Source organism: Pempheris klunzingeri, chromosome 2 (genome assembly GCF_042242105.1).
Source record: "Pempheris klunzingeri isolate RE-2024b chromosome 2, fPemKlu1.hap1, whole genome shotgun sequence".
Lineage (NCBI taxonomy): Eukaryota > Metazoa > Chordata > Actinopteri > Acropomatiformes > Pempheridae > Pempheris > Pempheris klunzingeri.
The window spans coordinates 17,965,441-17,976,654 of NC_092013.1; the positions used below are offsets into that span (position 1 = coordinate 17,965,441).

General features: G+C 41.7%; 2 protein-coding genes across 2 annotated transcripts; both read right to left on the reverse strand.

Moving 5' to 3' along the window:
• Positions 1–293: 293 nt before the first annotated feature.
• On the reverse strand, positions 294–5,450 carry tgm5l (transglutaminase 5, like). Its single transcript, XM_070837304.1, has 14 exons — positions 5,396–5,450; positions 5,080–5,262; positions 4,751–4,984; positions 4,289–4,407; positions 3,774–3,902; positions 3,293–3,470; positions 2,902–3,037; positions 2,636–2,739; positions 2,278–2,517; positions 2,092–2,154; positions 1,788–1,997; positions 1,533–1,690; positions 1,108–1,244; positions 294–678 (listed from the first exon to the last, which is right to left on the reverse strand). The coding sequence occupies exons 1-14, from the start codon at positions 5,448–5,450 to the stop codon at positions 525–527; spliced, it is 2,100 nt and encodes a 699-aa protein (XP_070693405.1). The 3' UTR covers positions 294–524.
• A 3,278-nt stretch (positions 5,451–8,728) lies between these two features.
• Positions 8,729–10,592, reverse strand: pxmp4 (peroxisomal membrane protein 4). Its single transcript, XM_070848429.1, has 4 exons — positions 10,469–10,592; positions 10,167–10,229; positions 9,885–10,083; positions 8,729–9,776 (listed from the first exon to the last, which is right to left on the reverse strand). Exons 1-4 carry the CDS (start codon positions 10,579–10,581, stop codon positions 9,507–9,509), a joined length of 645 nt encoding a protein of 214 aa, XP_070704530.1. The 5' UTR covers positions 10,582–10,592; the 3' UTR covers positions 8,729–9,506.
• Positions 10,593–11,214: the final 622 nt, after the last annotated feature.

Below are 11,214 nucleotides of genomic sequence, written 5' to 3' on the forward strand. Positions count from 1 at the left end.
GATTATGAAACAAGAAGGATTAAATGGCAAATAAGTGAATCATAAATGACCCTTAGGGGACTTACATGTAATAATCAAGAGGCTGCATTTCATGCAGACTGAACTGATAACTGAACTTTTTTGGGGAAAGGTCTCCCTCTAAAGGGTAAAAAGGAAAACTGCAATAACATAACTGCACATAAATACATGCTGAATTTGACAGTCAGAGGAAAATTCCCATACAGAGATTTAAATTCGTTTTTTTTTTTAATTTTACAAACAAAGCAGAAAGTACAATAATCTCTTAGAATAAGTAAAATGATTTCAGCAGTGCAGGGATCTCATCGCGCAAATATAAAATAAATAAATATAATTTACATTCACATTTACATGATTCATAGCAGTAGAAAAAACTTCATGGCATCTGCCGGGACACATAAATAAAAAGGGTTTTCTGAGGCGACACAATACTGACATCAGCTGCAAATATTGTCCCCAAAAGTGACACCTGAGCCGAACGAAAGGCAAATAAAACAAAACCGGATCTAAGCCCTGTTGACAGAGACCATCTTGAAGCCTCTGATGGTGGCCCTGATGTTTGTGAGTGTCAGGCTGGCTTGCAGCATCTTTGTTCCCACCACGCTGGGGGTGAAGGTGATTTGTTGCTCCACTCTTCCTCTTGGTTGCAGTGGGAGCATCCTGCAGGAAGACAGAGTAAATATATTTTTTGAGTAACTACTGCAGTGATTGGGAATCGCTGACACTGACTCTTTCATCAAAAACTACTGTGACCTGCCCTGATCTGGTTTGAGTTTACTGCATCCAACCAGTTTTGTTTGTGACAGCTAAGCTAATATTATTTCTGTCTCATCTGCACAAAGCAGTGGAACATTTCATTGATAATCCTGGCTGAGCTAACATAAGCAGAACAATACTAGTTTAACAAGCCTGCGTTCCTTCAACAAAGGCACACTGTTATATAATGTACTGCAAAGTAACACTCCTATATTTGAACATTCCCTCGATCATTCATTCTGCAGCCGTTCATGACGTGCATAAATCACAGAGGCACCTAGAACATAAAGCAATCAACACACAACATAATAAAAATGAGACCATCATTCTTACCTGAAGAGGACCTTGCCTTGGATCAGCCCGGCCCCAGCCACAGTCAGATCTCCACTCACCGGGTGTGAGTACGGGTTGGTGAAGGTCACTGTGGCAGTCTGCTCTTTGTGAGGCACGATGGAGTCTTCATCTGCAATCTGAAGGACAAAACATGTGTTGGTGAACCCTGATAATTCCCTCAAACTACCCCAAATAACTTAATACTCTCTGTTTGTTTCCTATTTCCATAAACCCTTTCTTCAACATCACGTATTTGCTACTCTAATAATTGGCATGCACTATGAATGGAAGTGGAAATGGAACTATGAATCACACAATCACACATTTAAAGAACCTAATACCTACTTTTTATTCTCCTAATTCCACACATTTGCCATCTAAACTATTACTAAGTAACATTCAGAGTCTCTCTGATTCTCAAGTACCTGTATGGTGAGCTGTGGGCTGGCGATATTGAACTCCTCTGAGGCCAGGACACACTTCTGATTGAACATGTCCTCCACGACTACTGCGAGGTTGATCAGGTCGTCTCCCACCACGTCTTCATACTCGGCTGGGAGGATCTGCTTCTGAAGAACCTTTGCTGGAAAGACAGAGGGAGGAAGAGACAGAAATTTAAACCACAGGCGTCCCTCAGAACTGAACATTTGAATCTATAGATGAGTGAAAGGTGAATTTACCTTCCATGGGTGCCAGTTTTATGATACCGTGGGTTTTCCAGAAGGTGTCTGAGGGGCTGTGGTTGTACTCTTTAGTCTGGGCATTAAGGTGCACTGTCACCATCCTGGCAACACTCTGCTTGTTGATGACATTCACTGTGAAGCGGACAGGCTCCCCAGCAACAGGAGCTTTATCCAGGGTCAGGACGACCGACATCTCAGCAGATGAGCCTGTTGAATAACCGTAAGGAAAGCCAGTGCGTGAGATGATGTGTATTTAAACAGACAACACATCTGATCACTGTGTTCAAAATTCAAAAATTACCTCTCCTTAACGTTGAGTCTTCAGACATTGTGGAGCTTCTTGATGAAAGTGTTGAAGTTGGGCCTGATGTTGTGAAGATCAAAAGAAGGATGTGAGCAGAATAACTACTTATTCATTAGAGGGAACATTACTGCAAGTCTCTAAATCAGCTAATGAATTAACAAAGTTTCTGTTTTTGGCTCATACTTTTGATGTATTTGTAGTCTCCTGTGATGTTCTGGTGTCTGGGGAGGCCAATAGCTTTGGTGCAGATGAGGGATCCCACTCTCTCTTCGTCTTTGCTGTGGCTGAGGACCTGGCCCTTGCTCACTACGATTGAGTGGACGTCAGCGTTCACCTCGGCGTAGACAAAGGGGATGTCATAAAGCAGGTCAATACGCCGATCCTTGATTGCTTTGACTGGGGCTGGGCCACAGCAAAACACTCCTAGGATGAAAGAAGGAGGAAAAGAAGGTTATGGAAATGTTTATTCAGAAAAACAAGTTCAGATAACCAAAGAAATGAGACATTTCTCACAACAGGAACAACAAAGTTTCTCACACACCTCCGCTCCTCTCCTGGGGGGTCGGGTCCAGAACCTGCCAGCCGTCCATTCCACGTCCTATATCGCGGCGAGTCATCCAGCACTCCACCCACACATGGAAGTTCCTGTTAAGAAGAGCCAGAATAGGATATCAAGCAGTATAGACATGGTTTCTTTCTTTTGCCTAAACTAAATAAATGTCATCAATGTTGCATTAGAAAATCTCCCAAAACTGTCACAAACACTTTTGATCTGTGAACTGACTCAAAAGTTAAATCACAACTGACCATATGCTGTCTTTGCTGTGGTTCAGCTTCTTCCCCGTTTCAGTGTAGAACTCCTCAATCACCAGGTTGCCGTTGGTGTCGTGAGCCGAGTTGAAGTTCGTGACGACACGGCAAGGAATGCCAAGAACTCTCATGACTGACAGACGAAGCCAAGACACAGACACAGACGGTTACATGCTGATGATGAAAGTATGTGAACGTCACGTCATGGAAAAAAAATGATCCAGTATGTGAACAAGACTAGATAAGACAACAATCACGACGTCATGCTTCAAAGGGTTTGGTGCTGGACTGCACAAGAGTATAGTGAAGTAAAGAGTAAAGAGTGCTTGACTGATACTTTAGTAAATGATTTCATTTCCAAAGTTTTGAATAATCATGATATAATCACCTGTGCACATGACAGCTGCAAACACCCAGCACTGTCCATACTTGACTGGTCTGTAACCGGACTCAGCCCACTGCCTCAAGATGTCCCCACTCCCTGTCCACGTGGAGGGATTAACTCCTTGTTTGTAGTCACCTGACCATTTCCCTTTCAGCACTCCACGGTCGTCCTCACTGTTGATCTAAACATAAAAGAGACGATGACCTCAGTTCGCAAAGATCATAAAGCACGTTCACTGTGACAGTTTAATTGTTACTTTGATCAACTGTTTTACTGCGATAATTACAGCATCCCAGCATGTGACATTCAGTGCTCCGAGCTTTGAACCAGGAGAACACAGTGTCCAAGTTCGAACCACAGCATATTGTCGTACAAAGCCAATAAAAAATATGAACGAAGCAGATTTGGTGGTAAGGGATTTAATCCTATCTTGACGGTGACTTCATCAGGTTGCGTTTTAACCTTTGATTCTGTTCACACTCACCATGGCGGACACGACCCGGCCGATGTAGACGGGGTTGTTTCGGTTCAGGTAGTCCAGTCTTGTGTTCTTTTGGTGCTGAGGGCTGACTTGGAGCAGATTCAGACACATCTCCAGAACACCAGGCTCATACTTTACAGGCGGAGAGAATTTAATGGCAGAATTAAATTAACATTTAATGACACGTGAAACATATTCTAATAAATATGTGCTTAACTTGCTCTCCAGTAACCAATATGTGATGTTTGAGGTCGGGATTTGGGTGCTTGTCACCTGTTAACATTTGACTACGCAGTTACTATTTGCCATTGCCAGTGTTTAATCCAACTCAAGTATTACTACAAGTGGATACAAGCAGTAGGCCTACTTGTACAGCTATAATAAATGGTGAGGCTTACTGTCAGACAGCAGGAGCTGCCACAGATCTGAGTCTGCACCTCTACTGTAAATAACCTGATCTTTTTTTTTTCTTAATGAACATTTACAAAAATTCAAACCAACATATATAATTTTCATACCTGATCGAAGGACCATGGTCTTGACAACAGGTTCACAGCTGTGCCCATGTACAGCAACCCAGAGTCGTTCTGGACGTACTCCTCTCTCTGGTCCTCAAAGGGAATATACACTGCATCCTCTGCAAGAAATAAACCCGACATTTAGCACATCCTAGTGTGTACATTTTAAAACACCAAACACCAGAGACAGTTTAAGACTTTTTTTTTTTTAGATTTTATGTCTCTGTTTTGCAAAGGTGGTGCCAGACATTTGCTATGATGAATCCTTACCTTACATCACCACTGTACTGACTCCCATTAAAAGAACTAACTAAAGGTGATAAAGGAACTCATTCAACCACACAAATCATATCTGCAACTATGTCTGGATTGGTTAGCCCACGATTGTATAATCTAACCCTCTGAGCCTGTAAAACTTTGTATGAGCTTCATGATCATTTCACTGGGTTGACTTGCACTCACCACGACACCAGGGATTGCAGAGCAGGGTGAATTTGCCAAACGCGAAGATCCTCTGGCTGTATTGAGTGAACACAAACAGCTGAAATCTGTAGCGGCCCACAGAGGCAGAGGCAGGGGAGGAGATCTCTATGGAGGGGCACTGGAGATTCAGGCTCTCTGGGTCCATGTAGGCTTTCCAATGGGTGGACGAAACCCTCTTGGAAAAAGTGACTGGCATTATCACATACAGGCGGCCTGAGGAGAGAAGAGGGGGAATTAGGTCAAAGGAATTTTGTGGTTCAGATGGGTTGCATACACAAGTCCGCCCCCAAACAGGCGTTCTAGATTACCTAGCATAACTTTGATCCTCAGAGAGTCATTCTTGGGGTTGAAGGGTCGGCCCTTCAGCAGCAGACTGACTCTGAACGGGGCTCCTCTTCGCACCACCAGGTCTTTGGTGCTGCTGAAGCCCTCCGTCCTGTGTCTCTTAAGGTTTTCAGATTTTTCCAGGTTGACATATTGTATCCTCAAGTCTGCAAAAAAAAAAAATGAAGGAATTGCTGTAAAACATGCACTCAGCAGTTAAATACAAAGAGATCAAGAATAAAAAGATGGGTCACAGTTAAGTAATTAAAAAGATCTGGCATTTCTGAGGACAAATCTCACCTTCCATTTGGTAGTGTCGCTTTCTCAAAGCAATGCTGTATGTTCCTGCTGTCATCCTCTTCAGCTATATAAACCTTTGCCCCACCCTCTGGAAGAATTTCCCAAGTGCTATAGTGTGAACAGGTTTTCCTTGGTAGTTTCTAAGGGCCTCAAGTCATTTAACAAAACACTCACTTATTTTGGACACCCCTCCTTTTTGACAATGATGCAGATGTACGATATCAGCGTAAGGCAAAACGTACCTGATTTATCAGACTCACCCAGTTCAACAGAAGGACATAGATCTGCGTGACATTTGCTTGTTGGGTGGGAACTCTTGCAACACCCTGTTATGTTTTGCAACATAGATATGAGACCTGTAGCTGGAGTAGTTATACTATTTTCAGCAAAGTGGATGGTAAATCAAATGGCCTTTTCTGGCTAATGTCCATTCTAACAGCTCTCAGACTTTTATTCTACACTGTTGCCCATAATGTTGGAATAAAATGTTTTTTTCCTCTTCTCATGAAATGATTGTGACAATGTGATTTATTCTTGATAAATAAAGTGTATATCTTCTCAACTTTATTGATCAAACTCTTCCAAACATATCACAGTGAAACTTAAACCACAATTAACCTTTGCAAACTGTGTATTCAGGCTTTAACAAAATTGGGGGTATTGAACAATTATTCCAACTTTATGGGCAACAGTGTAGTATTTTTCAAATGTGCTGTTTTACTGCTGCATGTCGAGCGCAAGTTCAGCATGACGCCACATGCATTGTATATTTCAGCTGAAGGTGTTGCAAAATTTTATTGGAAAGTAAGAGGTGACTCAGGTTTTTGATGACAGGTGCCTGCCAGCCAGGAACGTAAATGGCCAGATAACAATCATCTCTTAAATCACTGCTGCAAATCAACCGTGACAGAATTTTGTCATTTGTTCCATGTAAACTGACAAAACAAGAACCTGGGCTTTGTTGTTTTACCTCCAACTTAGTACTGCTTCGTAATACTTAATAATACTTTTAATGTTTTTCAAACTTAGTTTAAGTGTGCAGACTTACATGTTCTTCACCTCCAGACTGATTTATTCTCAACATCATTGAATTGGCACTGCCGTATATGTATAAAAACATAAACTGTACAATACTGTAAAATAAATATTATAAAAAACCATAAGAACGCTTCTAGAAATGGTCTTAGCCAAAAATTGATTGATTTAGATTGGTTGCCTGTTGATTAACCTCCTACCATTATTTTACTGAATAAATCTACAAATCTACTGACCTTCTATATAAAGAGGAGCTAAGTGTTTGTTCATACACCTGAGTTAGATTCTGGTCCGAATGAAATATTGTCTGGTCAATAAACTGCAGTAGTGGTTAGCTTCAGATAGTGTGGTGGGCCTGCTTGTATCTCATTCTTCACTGTTGTTTTAAACCCACATGAACCATGATACAAACGGTACATTAGAGTACCATTGTACCTCATGATAGGTACTGTGGCACTCCACCAGGTACAATGGTAGGCCCTAGTGTTGTGTGTGACTTTACTGTTAAATGCAATTAAAGACCGACATGTTCTGGTCTGTAAGCAGAAGTAATTACAAGAAAAAGTAAAACATGAAGATAAAATGCCCATCATAGTACAATAATACAATATTGGTACATAATGAAAAAGAATAGATTACAGATTGAAAATACACACACACACACACACACACAAGTATGTTTTATCTTCCTCTCCCTGCACACACGCCCCTTAATCCACTGCCCTCAGCCTTGACAGTGTTGCACAGTTACTTTTGCCCCAGAAAAAAAGGGTGGGAGTTCACTTGGAGCAAAATAATGTTTCTATTGATGTTGCCTCCAAGAGAAAAGTTTTATTGTGCAAGTCCTTTTCAAGTGGTAGCGCAGTCATCGGTTTACAATGACAGGTATGCACAGTGTATTTGGGTAGGATGCATTTTTGGAGAATGAACATTGATTTTAAGTCGCAACAGAGGTCATGCTCTATCCCTTTATCTATCAGGTGTCTCCGTATTAAAGAACTGTAGGACCAATTTTGGTTACTCAATGCAAGCAAAGTTTTAATCACACAATGGTCAATATAAAGATTTTTAGCTGAGTGGCTCTAAAGCTGACAATGTCCGTCTGTCAGTCTTTCGATTGGTTGGTCCGCCACTTTGGTCCACACTCAGATATCTCAACAACTATTGGATGGATTTCGTTGACATTTTGGTCCCAGAGGATGAATCCTAACTATTTGCTGATAACTTTTTCCTCTAGTACTTCCATGAGGTTGAAACTTTTGTTTTCAGTTCACTCAAAATCTCACGATACATGGCCCCATTCATTCTTTCCTTTACACGGATCAGTCGTCTTGGTCCCTTTACAGAAAAACAGCCCCAAAGCATGATGTTTCCACCCCCATGCTTCACAGTAGGTATGGTGTTCTTTGGATGCAACTCAGCATTCTTTCTCCTCCAAACACGACAAGTTGAGTTTTTACCAAGAAGTTCTATTTTGGTTTCATCTGACCATATGACATTCTCCCAATCCTCTTCTGGATCATCCAAATGCTCTCTAGCAAACTTCAGACGGGCCTGGACATGTACTGGCTTAAGCAGGGGGACACGTCTGGCACTGCAGGATTTGAGTCCCTGGCGGCGTAGTGTGTTACTGATGGTAGCCTTTGTTATTTTGGTCCCAGCTCTCTGCGGGTCATTCACTAGGTCCCCCGTGTGGTTCTGGCATTTTTGCTCACCGTTCTTGTGATCATTTTGACTGTTTGAGGTTGTGGACAGGTGTCTTTTATACTGATAACGAGTTCAAACAGGTGCCATTAGTACAGGTAACAAGTGGAGGACAGAGGAGCCTCTTAAAGAAGAAGTTACAGGTCTGTGAGAACCAGAAATCTTGCTTGTTTGTAGGTGACCAAATACTTATTTTACCGAGGATTTTACCAATTAATTCATTAAAAATCCTACAATGTGATTTCCTGGATTCTTTACCCCCATTCTGTCTCTCATAGTTGAAGTGTACCTATGATGAAAATTACAGGCCTCTCTCATCTTTTTAAGTGGGAGAACTTGCACAGTTGGTGGCTGACTAAATACTTTTTTGCCCCACTGTATATACAAATGTCACGTAACTTTAAGCCCATTGCAATCGCTCACTCGGCTCTGAGGCTGTGATCTGACAATCTGTCGTGGTCAGTAGCGACTCTCTCACGCTCTTCTTCACAGTGGGTGTGTGCTTCGAGCCGGTTGGAGACTCTGGTTATGTGCTGTGCGGATAGGTAGTTACTTTGATAAACAGGCAGTCCAGTCACGTTGATTGGCCAAGTTTATTACAGTCCTGTGAGGTCAAAGACATCAGATTTTTTTTTTTCTTGTTTTAGTCAAACTATTTATCGCTGTGGGCTGTAATCAGTATTTCAGCCAATATAACAAAAAGTGCCTCTAAATTGCAGACCCTGCCTTTAATGTGTGAGAAGGATTCTTCACTGTGCACATCCAGTATCTTTTGTACAGGTGCAGGATTCCAGCATAAAAAGATGCTCAACAGCACTACACTTGAACAGCTGCCATTTTTAAATACTAAGCTGTCATTACTTTAGTTCATATATTTTATTCACTGTGTATTATTATAGTTACAGAAGAACCCTACGGATGTGCAAATGTCTCAACTGTCAAACAAATCGGTTGACAAGCATATTGCTTACATTGTAAAACCAGTTTCCCAACTGACAACATTTCAACCTGTTTTGCATTAAATGTATTTTGTCTTTTATTCTGTGGCAGCTGTAGTGGCCATTGGACAACTGTACAATCACCCATACATCAGCAGGAAAATCATACTGGATATGCAAATATGCTCATGTAGCTCTTAAGATGGTAATGTGGCATCAAACAACACTAGTAGCTACGTAGTGTGTTGAACTCTCGAGAGTACACGTCAATAAATTAAATATTAACAATAAAAAAGACTTTGCACAGTACAAACTATGATCTAGTGAAAAAGGCAACATTCAATTATATTTGGAATATTAATGATTATATAAAAATAATAATGCAATTGTTGTATTGTAGCGATCTGGTCCATACTGAAAAAAAACCTAAAACATCATTTCAAAGGAGCACTCCTTGGCTTATTATAAACAAGAAAGTCAGAGATGTCGTGCCACACGTTGCTGTCGTGGTAGAGGTAGTTCATTGAGGACTGCAGCGAGGGCTGGAGGGTGTGTGGGTAATATTCAAACAGCCACAAGACAATGCCCCACACCAGCGTGGCGAAGAGTGGGAAAGGGTCGTGTTTCGGCTGGGGGATAAATCCTTTCTCCACAGCCAGTCGAGACAGAGCGAACAGGATCCTGGACAGCAAGTACATGTTGATCTGGAGAAGAGAAGGGCGTTTTAAGGTACTGAACACATTTACTGAAGCGATTATGGCCAGTCTTGCAATGTGACAGCAGGGGACGGCTGCACTACACGCTCATCATACCTGACTGTTGATGTTGTTGTTATCTCCAAACACTAACCATCCTCCGACACAGGCGGCCAGAAAGGAGTGAGACTGTAAAGTCTTTCCCTGGATCCTCTCCTGCAGGGCCTGCAGTCCTTTGTATGTGAACACGAAGCACGCCAGGTTACGGGAGTGGGTGTACGTGGCCTTCAAAATGGCTTTGAGCTTTTCCTTCAGACTATCAAGACAGAAGAAAAACAGGTTCGGAGTGAAAAGACATGGAGAGTGTTGGTGTAATAGCGAAAATACCCAAATTCTTACCTGCCACTTCTGAATAGAAATGTCATCACCAGGGCATGTGGTGCTCTGATTTTGGCCCCATATCTGAGAAACAAGCACAGTGTAAAGTCACTGCTGCCTAGAAAGCAAAGTGACTACAAACACACATCAAACTTTGCTTCTGGTTTAGTCAACAGTATCTGCTGCTAACAATGGTTGTTGCCATAAGCTTCCACGGTGGCTCCAGCCAAACATCTGTTAGCTAACGACAACAGCTGTGACAGTAAACTATGGTGAACTAGTTTACTAGCTAGTAGGATCATTTAGTGAATATTTTTACTCACACGGCGCCGTTTCTGAACCCTTTCACAACTGCCAAGGCCGCTTTGTATTTCTCCTGCTGCAGAAGGTTGTTGACGGTGTACAGAAGAGTTTTGATCAGGTCCGGACCTGCCATGACTTTCAGTGGAGCCGAGGGGACACAAATGCATGTTGGACACACAAATTCCGGAGTGATGCGTCACAGCGGAAAGTCGCCGTAGTGCAACATCAAGACTTGAGTTCCTACGTGAATTGAAGACAATAATTATATTGTACGTTATTGTGGTGTTTTTGGGACTATGACAAAAATGAAAAATCTATATATTTAAAATATAAATGAAAGTATGCAAGCCTATAGTAGTGATGGCATTAACAGCCCACCATCCCTCCTCACCTGACAGATACACACGTCTCACCAGTGTTTTGCTGCTCTGTCAGTTTTCTTTCTTTGGCTAACATGCTTAACATGTTTCAGAACATTTCCTGAACCATGTGGCCTTTTCTTTTCTTCATAAGAGTATCGTATTTCTAACAATCTGCCCCTTCTAACTATAAAAGATAGAGCTTGTCTGATACTGTTTTTTTAAAGTTTTTTTTAGTCCCATTTTAATATGAAATTGGTAACAGAGGGAGTTTGTTTTCATAGTAAACACAGGAGAAGCAGGGTTCTTTCTCCTCCTAATCCTCCTCTAAACTCGTCTTGGGGAGCTGTCTCAGCAACACTGTAGTGACATAACTGTCAAAAATCATCAGGCAAAATTTGGAGAGA